The sequence below is a fragment of the Diceros bicornis genome, chromosome 11 (genome assembly GCF_020826845.1).
Source record: "Diceros bicornis minor isolate mBicDic1 chromosome 11, mDicBic1.mat.cur, whole genome shotgun sequence".
Lineage (NCBI taxonomy): Eukaryota > Metazoa > Chordata > Mammalia > Perissodactyla > Rhinocerotidae > Diceros > Diceros bicornis.
The window spans coordinates 8,037,762-8,059,929 of NC_080750.1; the positions used below are offsets into that span (position 1 = coordinate 8,037,762).

Below are 22,168 nucleotides of genomic sequence, written 5' to 3' on the forward strand. Positions count from 1 at the left end.
TTCTCTGCCTTAAAGGAGACTACTGGGAGCCCAAACGATCATGTGAAAACCCATTGTGTTGTGCACACTCGCTCAAGAGTCTAAATTAGGGCTCTGATAATTGCAGTTAGATGGAATTTAATTAACAAAAACTTGGTCTGGACACAATTAATGATTTCACTCAAACTAGGATGGCTGGATGGACAAATTCTGGACAAATACTAATAAGTTTATTCCTTCCAACTTAATCAAAATTGTCATTATTTCTTTCACACAATTTGTAATCCTGTGGGTCTCAGGAAAGCTTCTAATCCTCAGGAAAGTTCTAGTTGTGCCTCCTCAAGCATCTGTTCTGCCTTCTAAATGGAAAGACCTAAGTTTTTTCAGGTTATGTTTACAATCCATCTCTTAAGACAGTATTTCTTCCACTTACAGAGGGCGACTTTTTTTTTGGACCCCTGAGAATACATCTGTATGCTTCAGTTTGAGAAATACTCATTACAATTTGAGTGTGCCCCTAAGTGATCCCTTGGAATCAGTCAACACAGTCTAAACACGACCAAAACCAAGACATTATTAGATGATATTTAATTAAATGTGATTATCCAGATGATCCAGAATATACTTCCATTATTATTTTTAGATTGGCATTAAAATGAAAATGTGAAATTAAAAAATTCTCAGAGAATTCTGAGATCCTTAAGAACACATCCAGGGATTCCAGGCTGAGAAAAGTCACTTTATATTAAGTGCTTCTCGCGGGGTCTAATTTCCTGTTATAAATGTTAATGTTAACCAGCTTCAGCCTCAGAGAGTGAACCTTTCCTCATTGTGTTTCCAAAGGCTAGAGATGGACATATTTGTACTTGACTTATCCACACACTAACTGCATTTACTGGCAAAATGCAGAGTCACTAGATGAATTCAGCAAACTCCTGTTTACCTCCATATGGTACACGCTATTTATTAGCTCATCCATTGTACGAATGTTACTGAAGTATCCTTTTTCTTGTGCTGCGTAGTATATTAGGTGTAGAGATGACACAGGTGAATAGGATTTGATTCTTGCCCATGAGATGCCTTGTTGGGAAGATAAACAGGAAACACAAAATACAATAAATTGTGAAAAGAACCAAATTTTGTGATTGCTCGGAGGATAAAAGCCAGCTGTACGTCTCAGATAGACCTGAAATTGATACCAAATGCCATTTGTAGGAATCATTTTATAATGATGGAAAGCAGGGTAACGATGTGCTACTTGGAGGACTCTCTTGTTTGGTGGCTTCCTCCTCACTCTTCCCATATCCTTTCAGAGTCCAGCATGCCAAATTTGGCTTATATTTAATTAAAATTGTGAAAAATGGAGAGAAGATTAGAAGTCACTGTAATTCTGTAATAATATTACTAGACTTCTTTGTGGGTACCTTGAAATGTGGACTTGGTTTGTAGAACAATGTTTGGCATACAATAAATGTTTTAATATGTGAATAATTGATATTCAATTATTATTATTGAATTTAAGCTTTCTCCAGTCTATATTAATTTTTAAATTCTGTGCCATGTTTTTATCTGTTTCCTATCTTGTGCCTCATTAGAAGTAGGGGGAATTAGCTGTGGAACTTTTTTAGGTTCTAGTGTCTCTTCTTCCTTCCTTCCCTTTGAGCTCCTGCCCCTCTTTCCCTCCCTCACTCCAGTCTCACCCTTAGCCCCTGGAGGCACATCTGCTTCAGGCTACCCCACTAGGGAGCTCTCTTGTTTTGTTAAAACAAAAGAAAAGTTTACTGGTTGATTCTGACACACACTCCTTCCCCTGCTTGCCAATCTTGAAAAATTCTGTGTTAGAAGGAGAAAGTTCAGATTTTTAATGCTCTCCTTCAGGATGAGTTGATTGAAATAGCAAATGAGTCAGTAATAAATATACAAAGACATGACTTAGTCTCTTGGATATTTTCTTTAAAATCTTCTGGAAATCATACTCTCATTACTTGTCATCTGATCTAAGAATCACAGAATTTTATTACTGTGAGAAACTTAAGGGATCAATCAATCTAACCTCCTTCCTCCATTTTTACTTTAACTTAAAACCAGCTAAGCTTGGTATGGATATGATACCATAACATTCTAGAATTCATTATAGAATTCCTCTCTAATTTGAACACATTTGGACATTATGTGTCTAGAGGCTTAAAGGAAATAATTTTTCTCCTTAACAACTGTCTTATTAGCAAAGCCTGAGATATTTTCTATTCCACAGAATACCAAATAGAGTTAATGAGAAATTGAGGTCTAAAGAAAGCAAAATAGGATTATAATGCAGGATCCTTAGATTTTTTTTTTTAATTGTAGGGCTTAAGAGTGTATTTTCTGAGCTAGAATCACTGGGTAGTTCATAACTCATAATATTCAATTTGGGATTAAATGAGTTAATGCAATTAAAAGCTTAGAACTGAGCCTGATACATAAGAATAAACTCTAATAAGTTTTAGCTGTCATTTAAATAATTTGCTACTGACTTTTAAATTTAATGTTTAAATCTCTTTAAACCATGACTATTATAATAATAAGTAGCTCAAATAATTTTCTTTATTTGAGCTTCATATAATGTTTTGCTTTAGCACATATTAAGTCAAATACTAAAGAAATAATTTATCTATCATTTCTCATAAAAATTAACCAAAGAAATGAGACCATGTGAAAATGACATTTAAATTAGGAGAGTTAAAATTTTCAGTAGTAAAATAGCAGCTCTTTGAATTATTGACAAGGATGGCTACTAATGGACCAGGTTCCCATCTGCTTCCTAGGTTTCATTAGAATTCAAAAAACTTTTTAGAATAAATCATTTCTGCATAAATTAATAATTTCCAAAGCCGAGGTAGACATTAGACTGAAAAATGCTCAATTCAACTCATCATATTTAACCAAATCTTAGTGACAGAAAATAGAAGGAGAAAGTTAGGAATATATGGATTTATTACTTCTTGCATCTAACCAGGAAATCATAGGATCTTATATTTGTATATTACTTTATAGATTCCAAATAAATAAACATACATTATTTTATATTCTCTTGTAAATAACTATCTGAAGTAAGCAGAGTGGGAAATTTCCCCTTTTTACTAATGAAGAAGCTTTAAATCACATCATTAGTATGAGAGACAGGATGGGAGCCCAGGTTTCTGCTGTCTGATGTGTGTTCTCCCCTAGTCCACACTCCCTCTCGGAACCCCAGCTGTGGATGTGGTTTAACAGCCAACAGTTTCAAAACGAAGAATTCTCGTTTGTCCCATTGTCACTCCTCTCATTTGCATCATGACACTCATCTAAAATGGGAATTATTGGGGCCAGCCTGGTGGCATGGTGGTCACGTTCGTGTGCTCTGCTTTGGAGACCCGGGGTTCGCAGGTTCAGTTCCCAGGTGCGGACCTACACACCGCTCATCAAGCCATGCTGTGGTGGCATCCCACATACAAAATAGAGGAAGATGGGCACAGATGTTGGCTCAGGGCCAATCTTCCTCAGCAAAAAAATAAAATGGAAATTATTAAGTTCAGAAAATTCAATTACGCATACTATAAAAATCATTCTTCTTTTAGAATGATCTTTGTGAGCATCAGCTTTTTACTTATTTGGTCTGAAAAGACATCTAGTTTCCTCAAGGTGCCCTCATGTCTCGGATCTTGGCTAAACCTCCTTAATTTTTTTGCAATTCAGAGCATGTCTGCACACACACTCTCTCTCACACACACAGACACACGGGCATGTATGCATCTGTGTTTGAAAAGTTTCAACCAAAAACAAAATCAACCCTCACTGTCTACAGTGTACTCTGTTTTTCTTTGTTTTACTTCATGTTTTGAAATACGTTGATTGGCAATCCATTAAATAGATTTTATGACCTACTTATGATATCATGACCTACAGTTTGAAATATGGGTTTAGAGCTTAGTTATTTTATATTAAAAAGCATGAGTTTGGAAATCAGATAGATCTAAGATTGAATTTTTGCTTTTCTTCTTTTTAATGATAAGGATCTTTGAGGCACATCACTTGATTTCTGAGAATTTTAGTGTTCTCTTCTGTAAAATATAATAATGTGATAAACATAAAATATAAAGTATAATAATGCTATGTCATTAAGTTTCTCATTCTTTCATTCATCAAGTATTTATTTCTCAGCACACATAACCTCTTTATTCCTCTTGATCTTGGTAAGATTTTGAAGAGTTTTCACAACTCTTTCTTCTCTCAAGCTAACTTACCATCATATTTAACGTCATTCTCTATATTTTGTGGATTATATGATAGGAACATTTGGTGGGGCGAGACAGGGGAGAAAGACCAATGCCGAAAAGGAGCTACCAGCCAGGGGCACTAGATGGGTTGAAGTGGAGATCCAGAAGTGGACTACATAAAGAGATATCTTCAAAAAAATTCTTATTCTAAGCCTTTTCCCTATGAAATGATCAATGAGCCACCAAATTCCAAGCCTCACTGTAAATATTTTTAAATTGCTGAAGGCTTAGCAAATACCTCATTAAAAAGTCATCATTTGGGAATTAAAAAGAAAGCCTTGAAGATTTGAGAATAACTCACTAATAAAACAAATTTCCTCTTAGGTCATCCATGGTTTGATTTACTTTATTAAATCAGAAACCTTTGGAGACCAGCCAAAGACACCATAAAATCAGTTAAATTGTGTCTGACAAAGATGATGCATTGCTTGCTTAGCTTTTCCTATTCTTCATAAAAACTAATTAAATCCTAAGTCCATCACAGTGAGTACTCTTAGTTTAGAGCAGCCCATGGAAGAGGTGGGAAAAGTGCAGATAGATTACGGATGGTTATAAAGAGTGGGACTTTGATGGGGAATATGTAAACAGGTCATTTTTGTTTTGAGTTTGACTTTTTTTTTTTCCTCCATCGTATAGATGAATCCTTTTGCCAATGTCATTTATGCTAATGGAAGAATAAAACTGTAAATAGTATTTCATTGTTATTTGTATCTCTCTATGTGGGCATGTAGTTCATCTTGAAAATAGCTCCTGGTTCAGGGCGTCTCTGACACTGGAGCCCCATGCAGAGCGAGAGTGGGGTGGAGGTGGGGCTCCGTGTCACTCTCTGTTCTTACTTCTTGCCCTTTGATGTGCCCATTTGCTCTCTATCTCTTTCTTCTAATATTTTTCAAGAACTCATATATTTCAATTGCCTCCTTCTAAATATTCACATTTTAGTATAATTAAGGAAGTTCTATAAGTTAGTTGTACTTTTCTGATATGCATCAGACAGACTGGAGGACCCTTAACTCAACATGTAAGATTTGCAAAGTAGCATAGCCAGAGATATGAGAAAAATCACAGACAAATATAAGCTAGGGCTGAGGTGATTTTCAGTTGTTTAATAATAAATATTTTGGGGGCTCTTTAGGGACACAAACTATGTCACATGTGCTTGGCTTCTCCCTTAGAACCTAGCACCTAGAGCTGAGCACCTGGTGGGTACCTAACATGTACTTATTGATTAACTGATAAGTTTGTATTGATTATGGATTTGTACTAAGATGCAAAACAGTTTAATGGGTTTTGATGCCAGCATTTAACCTTCATGTGTGTTTAGCTGTGTCTTCTTGATTCTATCCCTCAGCTTTTCCAGATGGACTACTCTCTCTCTTTTCTGCATGTGCCAAAAATGTAACTAATACTTGAATGACTCTTTAAAACTTTTTATGGACTATCTGTTTTACCTTGGGTTTCATCTACTAGATTTACATAATCATAGAAAAGCAGTCAGTGGGCAAAATATCTCATAAAATCAGCAAGAGAAACGGCGAAGAGCACTTATTGTAAAATCTGATTGTAGACAAGATGTTATAATATTGCTTTATAAAAATGTAATAGAAGTGCTAAACAAAAAAGATCTCTGCCCTTTAAGATTAATTAGCGTGCACATAGTTGTTTCAAAGTAGCATTAAGATCTTATTTTTTGGGCCGGCCCCGTGGCTTAGCGGTTAAGTGTGTGTGCTCCGCTACTGGCGGCCCGGGGTTCCGATCCCGGGCGCGCACCGACGCACCGCTTCTCTGGCCATGCTGAGGCCGCGTCCCACATACGGCAACTAGAAGGATGTGCAGCTATGACAAATAACTATCTACTGGGGCTGTGGGGATAAAAAGGAGGAGGATTGGCAATAGATGTTAGCTCAGAGCCGGTCTTCCTCAGCAAAAAGAGGAGGATTAGCATGGATGTTAGCTCAGGGCTGATCTTCCTCACAAAAAATAAAAGATCTTATTTTTTAATCACTTGGTATATTTAGTTAGTTTAATGATATTATATAGAAATAGCATTATTTAAAAAGTTGCAGAATCAAAAGTGATGACTTGCCTGGGACTCACAGATCTATGAGCCCAATCAATACCTTGCTCACAATAAGAGCTCAATGAACATTTGTTGACTGCTTCAAAAGGCTCAAGTTCATATTGTTTCATCCGCATTAACTTACACAAAGCCAGTATCAAGGACTGTCAGTATGCCGCGACAGCGACCACAACAGCTGCAGACCAGCCCCGGGACTCCTGGGTGCAAAGGACCTGTGCTCCCCAGCCCGGCACCGGCATCCCCGGCAAGAGCGGCGAGGAACGCTTGACGGAGATGGAGGCGCAGATGGCCCCGTTTAAGCAGGAAGTTCTGGGGGCTCCGGTAACCAGAATCTGAACTGCTGTGCCTGTGGTCCCCACGGTCTGCTGGTCCCCATGGTAGAGGCGATGCACGTCCCAGCCGCTCCTGTGATCCGCCCAATTATTGCGACCAACACATACCAGCAGGTGCAACAGGCTCTGGAAGCCTGGCAAACGCTGCAGCCACACTGGTTCTTCTCATGGTGGGTGGCCCTCCTTTTGTGGGCCCAGTTGGCTTTGGCCCTGGTGATCGGAGTCGCCTGGACGGTGCAGAGGATCCGTAAGCCATGTTCCTGTGGCGAACAGCTGTGGCCCCCCCAGAAAACCCCAATCCTGTGTTTAGCCTTCCTCCCTCACGGGCTACAGAGAGCAGATTCGGCCCTTTCCTCTGCAGCAGGCAGCCCCCTCACCAGGCCCTCCTGGGTCCCCCTCTGCCTGGGACCCTGGATCGTCTACATTGCTGACACCGATGGCTTGGGCCTGGGGTCCCCCCTGGGCTCCATGGCTGCTCTGAGGCCTCCCCGGGAAGAGCCAGTCACACCCCGAGAGCTGGGCCTAGGCCTGGCGTTGGGCCTGGAAGAGAAGGAAGAGGCGGTGGTGGCGGCAGCAGCCGGGCTGCAGAAGGCTAGCGCGCCGGCGGCTGTGGGGGCAGGAGACGCCCCCACTGGCCCAGCTGTCCTTGGGCGCAGCCCACCGCTGCCCAGGCCGCGCCTCCCGCCGGAAGCAGCGCGCGAGGCCTGCTGCCCCCGCTGCGCATGCCTGAGCGCGCGTCCCTGCGTCCGCGGTCCTGGCCCCCTCGCCGTGGCTCACGGCTCTCGAGGTCCCAGAGCCGGCGAGGACAAGAAGAAAGGAAGGCCAGAGAAATGGAAACGCTGCATTCGCACGGCGGCTGGGGGCGGCTGGGAGGACCCCAGCCTGCTGGAGTGGGATGCAGGTGACTTCTGGATCTTCTGTGGGCATCTGGGCAACGAGGTGAACTATGGCATCTTGGCACGCGCCTTCAGCCACTTCCCGTCCTTCCTTAAGGCTAAAGGGATCCGGGACAAGCGCAGGCAAGACCAGGGGCTATGGCTTCATCAGCTTTAAGGACCCCAGAGACTACGTGCGCTCCACGGGTGAGACGAACGGGAAGGAAGTGGGCTCGCGCTGCGTCAAGCTGCGCACGAGCTCGTGGAAGGACCGGCACCGGACGTGCTGCGCGAGAAGCCGCGGGAGAGGACGTTGGGCCTGAGGTGGGGTCTGCGGCCTGGCACCCGCTCCTTCCTGCCTGGACGCTGGCTCCTCCCCACAGTTCTCTTTGAAAAACCCCCAACTGTCCACCCACTCATCCTCCCCAAAACCAGTTTCAATAAATTTCCGTTGATTTAAAAAAAAAAAAAAAAAGGCTAAAGCAGTGATTAGCACATAACTGGTGCTCATGAATGTTTGTTTATCATGGTCATCATCACTTTCCATTGTCATCATTATTATTTACATGTAAGACCGTTAGAAGACACAGAGGTTAATTGATTTGGCCGACTCCACATGTCTGGTTAGTGGCGGAGCAAAGACCAGACTGCATTGCCTATTCCCAACACCACGTTATTATTCCTGCAGTTGACCACACTGTATTAAAAAGAAGGAGCAAGCTAAAAAGAAGGGAAGAAAGAAAAAGAAAAGAAGGAAAAAGAGAAAAAAAGCTACATTCAGTCAATCGCATACAAATGAGAAACATTTAACCTTTAACGACCATAAAATTTTAGGAAAGATTTCCAATCTTCTCTAACTCAGTGACAATAACGCCAATGGCTTTTATTTCCAAGCATACTGAGGATATGAATTCACTGCTTAGCCTACTATTTTTCAGGTTTAATTAATTCTTAGATTTTCCTCTTAAAATTTTGTTTTTAGTTTTTAAATCATTTTAAATGTTCTTCTAAGTTTTTTCCAGTGTTGGTTAGTTGGTTGAGTCACTGAATAGCTCATTAGAATCAGCAGCCATGTTAATCAAAGTATAATTGTTGTCTGTAAATCCTTTGAGGTAGGGAATACATCAAACTAAGTGAGAATAGCACGTGGCATAGTGCTGTTTTGAGATACAAAAGGACTAAAGAATTTTTGCAATAAAGTATTGGTGGCACAACACATACATATACACACTCAGATGCCCTGTGATTCTGACATCGTTAAAAATGAAACTAAACAAGATAAAAGCAAAACCAAGCAAAAAGAAGAGAGGAATAGAGGAGTCATGTTACTTGCTTCCCATAGATACTGAATTTATTCTGTGTTTCCTGGAAACTATGAAAAAGACAAGCACATTGAATTGTGCAATTTTCCTAAATTAAAAGTTAGTAAAAAGAAGCATAGAGACTTTTCGTGTTACTAAATGTTTTCGTCTTATTAAACTCAACAATAGTTAATCAAGAGAACCCATATAAGATAGACACAAGGACATAAATATTGCTCATGTGGACATTTCTTATTTCTACCTGATGTCAAAACCAAATGTGTAGTAATATTTCATAATTCAGTGAAGCCATTTCTGTAGGGAATAGAGATAACATGCTCCAGGTACATGGCTTTCTGGTAATCTAACTGAATATCTACCCTGATATTAATCAGAGAGAATGAATAGTTAATGTTTCCATTTTATATGGATTGTCTCTGAAGACTCTTTGGGCAGAACGTGGTAAGCTCATGATGAGTGTTCTAATAAATGCAGAAACTGACACTATTTTATATTTTGATATGAAAAGGACCTTTGTGCCTCAAACACCATATGTGTGGGAGGTACTACTGGGAAGCTACTAGAACCTGCCCTGTGTTTGCACCCAGAAATAAAAGGTCTGACCAGTTCTTTACGTCTACCTCCTTCCCACTCTCTCACCAGACAAAGTGAAAAGTACCTAACAACAACAAAACATCCTTTGAAATGGGGGCCAGTATTACTAATTGACTACGGTAAGCTAAAGAGTGTTAGTGTGGCTCCTGTGGGATGTTTGATTTTTAGAAACATGACCTGAGGGACTCACCCAAATGGGTTAACTACAAAATATATTCTCAAGGAGTTAGCTTAGTTGTACTATTGAATGGGATTATTTATCACTTTCCATTTTAAACATGATTAATTTGTATATTAGCTCATATTCACAAAATAAAACATTTTTGTTTTAAGTACAGTTGATGCTGAGTTGCTTTTTCTGATAACAATTAGCCAACATATTCAGTTGTTAATTAAATCTGTTTTGGCTAGAAATTCCAACACCAAAACGTTAGTGTAAAGAAAGTTGCTTGTCTGCTATTTCCTACAGCTAAAGAACACAAATTCAATAATATGAGAGCAGTCCCAATTTCATTGCATTTTAAAAGAAGGCAGATTAAGGATTTACAGCATTTATAACTAGAATTTCACTCACCATCCGTGTCTTTATAGCTTCTCTAATTTCAGTAGTATTACTATTACAGAAATCTTGGAGACGTGTATGCTGAATTCCATTTATATATTGTATGCAGTTTGATTTCTGAACTATTCCCTCATATAGAAAATTTTAATCATATTTTTGATGATTTTTTTCAAGAAAATGCAACTATATTGCAGTGATTTGTAGTAGGAACTTTGTGCTCCCCAAAAGGATACGTTTTCCTTACAAAATTCTTCTAACTTAGCCTTGTAATTAATTGAGAAGAAAGCTAGCCAATTATTGAGAAAATGTTCTATACTGTTCTATAAATTTAAATGGGTTCTTTTTCTGGGTGAAAATGAGGTTGGCTACATTGAATTCATGAAAAGAAAACTCTACGGAGTAAACTAAGATAGTTTGGCATTGGAGTCCTCCTTAGGATACCTTCTCCTGAAATTGTTTAATTTAAGTATATATCTGAATTTTGTAAGTTTTTATATTGTGTGAGGTTTATTCTATTTGAGATACTGTCTTGTCACCTTTGTTAATTTTTTAAAAAGTTTTTGTCAGTATTTGTTGAAATACGAAAATCTGAAGTCTAGTGTTCCAGCAGTCTGGTCTACAGCAAGTTCAAGCTTTCAGCAGAGCTGATGGTGAAGCATGAAAGGAGAACTGTCTCCCAGAGGGAGACTGAGAAGAGTATTGTAAATCCTCTAAACCTCAGAGAGTTGGTCACTCGTGGAATCGAAGAAAATTTACACATGTTTCAACATCTTCATTCTCAAACCTTCTATTTTAAATTCATAGAAAGTTACATTCAGAATGGTATTGTTGTGATGATTTTCAAACTAGACTAGAGCATTCATTTTAAGCAATAAAGGATTGATGGTTAGTTAATAATGCTTGATTCTTTATTAAAAATGTGACAAGATTCCCTGTAGATTTATCCCACATGCTGCCCAAATTACAGAATTTTTAATATTGCTTGTAAATGTTTAACAACTGGCTGGGGTTGGGGGGTGGGCAAAAAAGCCCTGATACATATTATTTGCTGATTTGCATAGTGAAATATTTCCATGACAGGACAGGGAGACATGATCCTGGGAAATAGTAAATTAAGGAACTAGAAGAGAAATCACTGGCAAATATTGAGGCGATGCTCTCTTCTCTTCCTTTTCCTCCTCCTCCTTCAACTAATTGCAGCTGAGAAGCCATGGGCTTAGTCCAGGAAGATGTGATCTGTTTGGGGTGGTTAAAGGGCTTGGGAGAACTTAAGGTGGGAAATCCTCCCTGTTCCCTCAGCAGGTGATTTCAATTTACAGGTTAAATTTTTTTTTTTTAAAGTTAAATAAACATTGACATCAGATAAAAGAATTTCTAAAAAGTAAAAGATCTAATGGGAAAATTCTAATGGGGTATAAAAGTCACCAAAAAGGAACTTTTTTTAAAATTGAAAGAGATAGAATTGCAGAAGAGCAAATAAAATGATTCCCCATTCTTCCAGTCTTGGAGAGGAACTTCATAAAGAATGGGTCAACACAGAAATTCATACATGGAGAGATTCTGTTATTTGACCAAGCCAACTGTTTGCCGCTCAAGTTAGAACTTACTGAATTATATGGCATCAGATTTTAGAAAGAAGATAACAATTCCTGGGCAGAATAAGTCCAGTCATTCCATGGACAGGCCTCATGCACCTGGAAAAAATATCTCCAAACCAGCTATCTCTATTCCCATTTGGACAAAAATCCTGATATATAGAAAGCTTATAAAGAAGGGGCTACTCAATCTTTTTTTTTTTTTTAAATATATTAAATAGTTTTGATTATTTACAAATGTAATCGTTACCAAAATATTCCCTCTAGCTCTCTTTAAATTCATTCATTCATCCAACAGTATTTATTGAGTAGATCCTCTGTCTTAGGACTCGGGCTAAGTGCCAGGTAAATCACTGGACTGGACAGTCTTACATGTCCTTCAAACTCTCAGGTTCTGAAACCTCAGATGAAGGCAGAAGTAAGAACTGAGGAAAAGGAAAGGTAACTTCTTAAATAAATGTCTTAAGATGTAAAATTCTTTAAATATGTTTAGACAACTCCCAATGATTGGAACCTTTGATTCTTACTGACTGAAATAATGGATCCACTCTCCAAAAACATTTATGTAATGGCTCATGATACAGAGTAAAAGATTTCTTCCTCTAAACAACTTAGGAAAACCAATAAAAAGTCATGCTGAAGAATATATAGAATAAAAAGCTATCGGTGAAGTTAAAGGCTCTTAAATATTATCAGGCTTAATTATCTCCTTAAAAATTCCTGCCCTGTGGCCATATTGTTTTCTCTTCCGTGTCTGTGAGAATGAGTTTACTGTTTGTGAAGTAGATTACATCTATTTAAATTAAGTGCTTCCTGTTACCAAAGAGCCTGGGTGTTGAATAATTAGCTCAGAAAACAACTTTAAAATGTAATGCTTTCCTTGGTCTGGTGAATGGAGTGAAAAATAATTTTTATTTGTTGAATCATTTGTGTATAGGTAACACAGTTAACATCATTTGCATACTGGTAGAACCCAGGGGTCATAAAACTGCATCTTTTTCAAGTTTTTGCTATATTGTTGATTCATTTGTTAAATTTTCTAGAACTATAATGATAAATTTCAAAAGTGCTTTAATTCTTATTATTTTGTGCCAGTAAATATATAGAAACCATGATAGGCACGTATTGATAATGCAGCTATATCAGCTACTCAAAGTTAAATGTTGATGAGAAACCAGGACTATGTTTTACAAAGAGAAAAACCAAATATTACTATATTTTTGAATCAAATATAAAAGCCTGAACACTTTGCAGAAGAAAATCATTAAGTATAAGATGTTCAATGACCACAAACAGGAAACTTGCCGTATAGCAACTTGCATTTGTACTCGATTCTCCTTATTATGTATGACAAGATCTACTTTCAAACTTTATGTCAGTATAATATATGTAGATCTCATATTTAGTGAAATTTTCAGTGAGAGTTTTCAATGCTATGGTGAGTAATTAACTTCTCAGGAATTAAGATAGATGGGAACCAGATATTATAGTACTATCAGAGATTATAAGATACATTTTAAATTTTTGAAAAAAACCCTCAAGACAAACTAGTGTGGTAGTACTAAATGTCTTCTAAGTACAGTGTTATATTGCAAAGTTGTGTTGTCTTAGAAATTATCCTATGGCTTTTTAATCAATTTTTATGGAAAGGACATTTCTCCCCTGCTTGTTAAAAAGTAAGAAAATTTCTTTAAAGCTCTGTGGGTTCTAGAAACTGGACAGAATTTTATTTCTGGCTGGCACAATAAATGATAGAGTTGCTCTGGTTTTTCTTTTCTCCTTGGAAAGGTATTTAGATATTTCTTAGTTAAAAAAAAAGTTTATTGAAATGAAGTTACCAAATCCACATTTCTAATGAATATTTACCTCTTTGCCTCTCTGAATCGAAAACACTGGAAATTAGTCTCTCTGAACTTAATAGCGTCGAGCTAATAGAAAAAGAGAACAATGAGGAGATCAGAGTCTGTCTATTCTCTGGGTTATATATACTAGCATAAGATCAGCAACTCTCTCCCTCATCATTCCTCCACTTCTGAGCCTTGTTTGCTTCTCTTCTCAGAATGGACTCAACGCTCTCCACCTGGCTGCCAAGGAGGGCCACGTGGGGCTGGTGCAGGAGCTGCTGGGAAGAGGGTCCTCTGTGGATTCTGCCACTAAGGTAATGTTCATGCCGGGAGAATTTTTTTCCTTGGAAAAGAGGACATGATTTAAAGCTTCTTTTCCCTGATTATACATTTTAGAGGTTTCCTGGAACACCAAGATTTTCAACAATGCAGAACTGAAATTGAAACCCTTTCCGTTAAACTTTTTAGAGTTTGAGTTTCTTCATTTAGGGACTTATCAGATATGAGACTGAAGAATTCTTCATAATATTTTGTCTTTTCTCCTTTAATTCGTATAGATACTAGATTAATATAATTCTCTGTAGACAATAGCACCTGTTTTCCTAAGGTTAATTCATTTTAAAAAATAAATTAATGTAGTAAACTTCTCAATGGAAATGACAAGTAATTTTGATGCTTTAATTAAATTATTATATCTTTTAATATATTCATATAACTTGGCAAGAGAATATACAGAATCCTTTGTACTCTAATGGAAAAGAGATTTTTAAATCATGGATTGAATTACGGTAAAATTAGATTTTGTCACCATAATGTGTTTGTAAGGAAATTGGACTCGTTTTTAAAGAAATGTACATGATACTCAGTATACTAGAAACTGTTGCTTCCTTGTTGGTAATTCTTTTGCTAAAATGTATTTGAATCTTGTCTTTGGGGAGTCATTTCAGAAACAACAGATATTTTAAAAAATGTCATCAATGGTGCCAAGTATCTGTCTTTAGAAGGTAAAATTTTAATTTGAAGAAAAAAAACAGTATCCAATCAGAATCACGCCTGCTGACCAGGGCTGAGTGTGGTAATATGGTTGTGGGAGATGCAGAGTGAGGAGGCCAGCACTTGAGCCTCCAGCTGGGGCTTGAGTCTCATCAGGAAAGACAAAGTGCTGGAATACAGTAGGAATATGGCCGGTTAACTTGGATTTCCAACACCTCCTTCATAATTGCCAAAATGTAGACTGGCTCTGCTCACAGTTTAGTATAGTAGACAGCAATTCTAGTGGAAATTTAAAAAGAAAAACAAGCAAACAAACAAAAAACTCTCGGGCAATTCCAAAACAGTTAAAATATAAGCTCACTATATGCAATAAATACTTTGAACCTAAAGAGAGAATGAACATTTTTATTAACATTTCTCTTGGTCACATCAAATAAATGTTAAACCAATATTTAAAGAATATCAGTTTGAATGTGTATCAAATTATTTGCTTCCCCTGAGTTGCCCATATTAATATAATATATTCATTAAACCAACCACTTTTTGGCTTAAGTGTTTGTTTTCTTTTTACCTTTCCTTTAAACTCTATTGATATTTTAAAATGTAGGTTCACTTTTAATCATAAATTGTAGAATTTTAGATCCAGAAAAAATCTCATTTTAAAGCTCCTCATTTAAAGAGGAGGCACCTGAGCCCTCAAAATAGAATGTGAGTGGCTGAAGGCCCCACAGTGAGTTGGTGACAAAAAGAGAACAAAGAGAATAGTGTCCACAATTTATGGCCTTGAATCTACAGATTTCTGCTTTTCATTTTTTCTTTTTGTTATTGATTTTAATCACATCATCAACCTATATTTTAATCTCTTAGCCTATATTTTCTTTTCGTGAAAGGTTTAAACTGTTTTTCATTTGAGTTTGGTACTGTAGATGGTAAATTTTGATGTAGCATATGGTAGAAATCATTGATAATATTGTAGTTCATGTAAAATGTATTATTTTATTCTCAGAATATTTTGAACAACCATGTGCTCTAGTGGCTGGAAATACAACTGTGAGTTAAGTCAGTTTCTCTACCACTTAAAATTCCTAGGTTTCTCTGCAAGGTCATATAAACTCAGTGGTTCAGTAAACAATTTTTTTTTTTTTAATTAACTTTACCTTGGGGTAGGACTCTTTAGTTGTTGATTAAATCGCTTGAGTGGTGATATTGTCACACACACATATGCATACATGCACACACATCCCAAATTATTTGATTCAATAAGGACAGTCTTTGCATGTTCTTAACACTACAGCGGAATTGTGAAGGATAGAAAAGAAAGACACTGTATGGGATGGTCAACGTTTTGATGGTAAAAAATTCTCTCTTCCCAGGGTGGGCTGCTATCTTGATAGAGTGAGAAGTTGTAACCACTTGAAATAATCAGCAAAAATTGAAAATGCCTGTACATTTTGATTTCTACAAAATTTGGAAAGCTAACATTTTCTATTTTGTTTCTCCAAAACAGAAGGGAAATACTGCTCTTCACATTGCATCTTTGGCTGGACAAGCAGAAGTTGTCAAAGTTCTTGTTAAGGAAGGAGCCAATATTAATGCACAGTCTCAGGTATTACACTCGGATTTTCTCTAATGTAAATGAACTTCAACTAGAACAGCTTTCTGAAGTTGTTTTAATGGGTTTAGCCAGCTGTTGGGTAGATAAATTTACTATAAATACTTCTGTTATTTATTTCAGCCAAATTATTTTATTAACTCATGCTATGACATTTCTTATTTTTTTGATGTATCATGATCTCCCTCTTAATATAACTAAAAATTTGACAAGTGCAAGTCTATCATTGTCTTTAAGTGCATTAAAAAAGAATATAAAGTGTTTTTTTCCAGAATGACAGTGACATCTGTGAAATATGAATTATTCATGCAAGTTCTGTGTTGCTCTATAAAAGGATTTTCTCTCCTTAAATTTTAAAAATTCTCGAAAGATTAGCATTCCAGTGGGAAATCTGCTATAAAGTGGGAATCACACTACTTTGGTTACTTCACACTCCAAATGTGGGCCTTACAAAACTCCAAAGGGAAACAGGAAAATTCGAGACCCACAGCCTTATGATGCATATAATAACAATTATATAAGACAGGAAATGGATGTTCTTAAAATGAAATTAAGAAAAATTTTAAGAGAATAATCAAAATATGTCATACCGTAAACTTGATCCCTACTTTTTTCTGGTGGAAAGGGATAGAAAATATTGCTTTGCCCAAAGCTTTACTCTTGGTATCTATTATGCATTTGTGTAGAAATTGAGGTTCCTATCTTTATAATCAAATCCCTTTCTTTTCTCCATTTTTTAAGGTTTTTGGTTTTTCTCATAACACAGGCCGTACCATGGGGGCTATTGGCAAAATAAACCAGCTCTTCTCCATACATTCTTTGGGATAACCTCACCAGCTTGTCTTTGAAGGCTTTTGTATAGGAATATCTATTACCTATATTGTTCATTCATTCGTCATGTAGACATAGCTTTAGTTGTGTAAATGGCACAAGTTCCGAGTTCTGGATCCATAAAATGCTTAAGGGCCAAACCTAGAATCAGCCCTATTTTCTTTGACTTTGATTATAGGGAATAATCTGCTGAAATTATAACAGAGAAGACATTATCCATTTTTATCTCTGTAATATCATACTGTTTTAAATAACCACATTTTCCCCTTACAACCCAAATTTTTAGTTAAATACATATCAATATTTTAACATTTATTGAGAATATGCCATATTCTATAATCTTTATTAAATGAAATTTTTTAAAATATTGGTACCATCTGTAAAGAACTCCTATATATTCTATAAAGTATGTTGGCATCTCGGGCTTAGAGACACAGGACTCTACAAAATCTACTGCCTCAAAGTAAGGGATAAAAACTTTTCTTTATAGCACGAGAACATCTTTTTGCTTCATAGCAGAGGTTCTCAAACTTTAGCTTGCATTGTAGTCGCCTGCAGGGCTTGTTGAAACACATGCTTCTGGGCCCCACCCCAGAATTTCTGTTTTAGTTCTGGGGTGGGACCTGAGAATTTTCGTTTCTCACAAGTTCTCAGATAATGCTGTTACTGCTGGTCCAGGGACCACACTTTGAGAACCGCTGCTTTGGAGAATGTAAGAGAAAACTGGGCATAAGAATGTTGCAATAAGAGTCACTAAATATAGTTTCAACTACATGCCTGAGCCAATAGCTTGTGATGAAAGCCTGGTCAAGTTCAATCCCATAGGAGTTTGCTTTTGATGGGACGTTCACCCATACGTTGGTACTGTTAATATCTTGAACTTGGTTACTCTTTTCAACTGGCTAGTTGAACACAGTGATTTCATAAAAGTTATATTGGTTATTACACGTGAGTGTTGGAAATTTACAGGCTTTGGAGACTTTTCAAGGAGAGCAAGCTAAAACAATTTAATCAGTGATTTGCTTTCAGAGTCAATGAGCCTGTTCTTTATATTCATAATCACGCCAGATTGTAACAGATCTTAAAGGAAGGTTTATATTATCAGTAAGAGATTAAAATAATCTTTATTTTTACTATATTCAATTAGCTCAATTTAAGATTTATGTTGTAGGAAATCCTGACAAGTAGCTTTGAACTGATTTTTATATTGCAAGCAATTTTTAGAGTGATAAAAATTAATAATTAAAACGTACGATGTTTTTCTAAATGCCTAAGTCATTTGATAAGTCCTATGAAATTATTTGCTATATTGAATTTAGGTAACCATCATTACCAATGAACAAAAATTATTATTACTTAGAATGTTTTATAATTTAATGATTGGGATTAAATACAGGAATTTATATAAAACAGGTTAACTATTTTGCTCCTACGTGTGAGTAAATTCCAAAGGCCTGGTTTTAAGGGCTGTCGAGGGCAGGTGTGAGTTCTCCATATGTGATTCTCATCGGTCCTGTCTTGTTTAAGATACAGATTTCTTATGTGACAGTGGTGGACTCAGGTGAATGGGTAGGAGCCATGCTCTTGATAGTTGGACCATAACTTCTTTTTCAGAACCAGAAAAAGAGCATAGGAATCCCAAATGCACAACATAAATTTTGAATTTTGTGCTCAAGTCATACCTTCTCTTACATCTTTCTAAGAGCATAATGCAAGGCAAGTACAGAATAGTCTGATATTAGAGGAATGTTGGTGGCTGCATAGTACTTTGCCTTTGGAAAACTTCTGAGTTATTTGGAAATGGACCATTAATGTTATTGTTGAATTAAGAAGGTAGGAAACTCTCTGAAAAGCTCCAAGGAATAAGCCTTCAGTAAGCATTTACAGGTCTCATAGGTTATAGATAGGTACACATCTGTGGATTTTTCGGCACTCTCTATGTAAACTATGAGATTACCTTCGCATGACACAGTGCCAATTTTGGTAGACACTGTCTTTATTTCCTGAAGAAATCCAGAACACCAGCAGGAGCAATTTAAGTATTTTAAATAGAATTATGTGATTGATATGATAACAATCAACAAATGTTCAAGTTTCTGAGCTCAGCAGTGAGCTGAGCCAGTTCTGAGCCAGTTCTGGGTGTGATTTTAAGTGCTGCCCTCACCCTGTGGCTCTCCAGCTCGGTTCTTTGGTCTCCTGAATTCAAGGGCATGGAGAGCTCATCCTAACCTCACTGAAAGCTGTTTTGATGGAATCATGGGGCTGGAAGTCAAATTAGAGTGATCTGAGGAATCCTGTTTGCCTTGAGGATGGTTGCTTGCTTGTTGAACACACAGACACTTTCAGAAAATCTTGTCTAGGCGTATTAACATCCTCTAAAGTGTCCTCATAAGTAGTGCTGGGATGCTTTCCGGCTATCTGTATGGGCATTTGTTTGTCACTTTTATAACCTTTAAACCTGCTGGACTCAGAGATATGACTTAAAAAAAATTGTTCCAATTACATATTATCAAAGAAATTGTACTTTGAGAAAGTTTTAAAAATATTCTTAGAGTAATGAGTTCCTTTAAATTCTGGTAGCACTTTTTGCCTGTTGATATTTGTCCATCTCAGGTTTGTTTTTTTAATGTATTTCTACAATTTTTGCAAAGTGGTAAACTTCTCGGGAGCAGGTAATTTTTCTTACACTTCTTTATAGTTTTAGGATTTGGCGTAATGCCTTGCACGTATGTGATTGGAGGCTAACTATATGCATGTATGCTCTTCATGTTTAAGAATTAGCTTTGTTGTGTATTCCAATCATTCCTAACAGTGGATGTTAATATTAATAATAGGACAGATAATAATACCAACTGCCAGGCACTGTCTCCAGTGCATCGTGTACCTTATCTCTTTTGATCTTCATTTCCTCTGTCATTATTGATGACTAACTGAGACAAAGATGCTTCACTTACTTGCTCATAATCTTCGTCTCCAGGCAAAACTGCTTCGCAGAGTTTCCGTAACAGTTCTACCTTCACTACAGACCCCAGAGAATAATTTTAAAAATTCCTTTTTCTTCTGGTCCAAACCCTGTTAAGGTCCATGTAAGTGATTCTCCTGAAGTAGAATCTGTGCAAAAAGTTTAAGGTGGAATATTGTCACTTAGCATTTTTTGTGAACTATAAACGCTATAGCTCTGTAAAATCTTCAAAACATGAAGAGATTTTGCTGTTGTTGCCAAAGAAATTTGCCCTGAGGAATTTCCCCTCTTTAATTTTCTCTACAAAAATGTAACTTTTTGTTCCTCATATGAGAAAATTTTTCCTTTAGGTCTTTATTATATTGTCCTTAAGTAAAATTATTAAAATCAGAGTGACCAGTGTAATAAAGCAAAGTTATCTTAAAAATATCTTTTTTTTTGTTTTTACAAAGCAAACTGGTTTATGTTATGTATATTTTACTACAATAAAAGAATGCAAAACGGATCCCGGAATAGGGAATATCTCCGAGTAGCAGAAGCTAGTGAAATTGTGGAGCATGGGGACAGTAAAACTGGGTAGCTGTAGCTTTCTATCTTTTACCTTATTCAGTGGAGCCTGTGATGTTTGAGTTCCCTGATAATTATAGAGGGAAAGAAAAATGTGATTTCATAAGAAGGAAGGATGGGCTGGAAGCTCCCACAAGACTCTTTAAGAGGTATGTGTCCAGCCGAGTCTGGATTGGAATAGATTCCAGATGCCACAAAAGTACAGCCCAATAGTAATATCTTGTACTCAGACTCAATTTTAAAGTGTATTTTCATGTATTATGTAATCCCCTTTTGTCCCTACCATGGTGTGCATCAGTAATTATTATTCTCATTTTGGATATGGGGAAAACTGAGGCATGTGGGAAAACCAAAGTCTTATGACAAATTAGCGATGGAGCCACAAACCCATGGCCATTTGGTATGGACACCTTCCTTCCAACAATCCTCAGCATAATTCACTGTTTCCCTTTAAACTGTCTCTACACCTTCTACCTCCACTAGGGAGGTCCAGGACCTTCCACAAGAGCCGGGTCCCTGGCTCAGATGCCATCCATTCTCTCCTGGTATAATTGCTCAGATGGTGGGAATAACTAAAAGTATTCCACAAAAGCTAGGCAACTACCAATGAAGGGATTCATGTGACTGTGACGCCTTATCCATAGTTGAGACTTTTTCAATCAGCCATCCATTCTCTTAGAGTGTTCTTTTACCAAATGCAATTTTTAACACAGGGAAGACTGAAATATATGTTCTGAAATATGGTTTGTGATGTCTTTTTTGATTCATTTTTCTTATCTATGTCTACACTGTTTAACTTTTTCTTGGAATTTCTTGTGTTTCAATCCTTTTATGAGGACTCCAGAAACAGTTTTTTCTTTTCATCTTATTTTAATGGTGCGTCCAAATAAGATACTCTGATTTGGTATTCTTGATATTTTACTGAAAATTTACTTCTATTTTTCTTGACTCCTTTTGCCTGTTTTCTGCTCACTACTCTTTGTTCTTTCAATCCTGGAAATTTTTTCCAAAAGAAGACTTTCCCCTTTGTAACATAAACATGTTATTTGATTAGCTTTCAGATTTTCAGACCATGACCATTAATGCCAGTTGCAAGATTACATGACCGTTGATTACACCCCCAGAATTTTAGGGGTGCATACACTTTCCATATGCAAGGATAAATGTCTTTTCAGGTGTAGCTTCCAGTAGTTGTTTCTTCATTGGCCCGCGCCCATTGTCACAAATAATTTGAATTGGGCTGTGAAGAGCAAGAAAGCCTACACAGTTGGCCAGCATGCGCATTACACTGAATTGCTTCCATATGGCCATAGAGCCATCCTTGGCTCTCGAAACAAAAACTCATAACGGAACATTGCGTTCTGTCACACACACACACACACACACACACACACACACACACAGTGTATAAAATGGGATCCGTGATCACAGATTTCAAAAAAAGGTTTTGTTTTCAGCTTTTTTTCCTCCAGATATATACATATGGTTCTTTCTTCATAAGGTACTTGGTTTTTCTAGTTGGGAAAATTACTATTGTAACATAAATTCTCTGAAGTTAAGTTGAAGGCATGTACTTGCGTTTGACCAGGGATAAGAAAGAAGTCAGAAGACTTATGTTGTCTTTTTGACTTTGGAAATCAGTTTATTGGGTGATTACAAGTTTGCAAGAACATCTGTGTTCCTCAACATTCCAAGATAGAGGAGTATGCTTTCTCCAATTCTCCATTC

General features: G+C 37.1%; 1 protein-coding gene and 1 pseudogene across 18 annotated transcripts in view; both read left to right on the forward strand.

Annotated features, from left to right (window-relative positions):
* ANK2 (ankyrin 2) overlaps positions 1 to 22,168 on the forward strand; it is a 617,273-nt gene that overhangs the window by 433,584 nt on the left and 161,521 nt on the right. For all 18 annotated transcript variants that reach the window (XM_058549938.1, XM_058549940.1, XM_058549939.1 and 15 more), the window contains 2 exons: positions 13,691 to 13,789; positions 15,976 to 16,074. In XM_058549938.1, the coding sequence (XP_058405921.1) occupies positions 13,691 to 13,789; positions 15,976 to 16,074 (198 nt within the window). The remainder of the gene's footprint in view (positions 1 to 13,690; positions 13,790 to 15,975; positions 16,075 to 22,168) is intronic.
* On the forward strand, positions 6,372 to 7,881 carry LOC131411594 (RNA-binding protein 42-like; annotated as a pseudogene).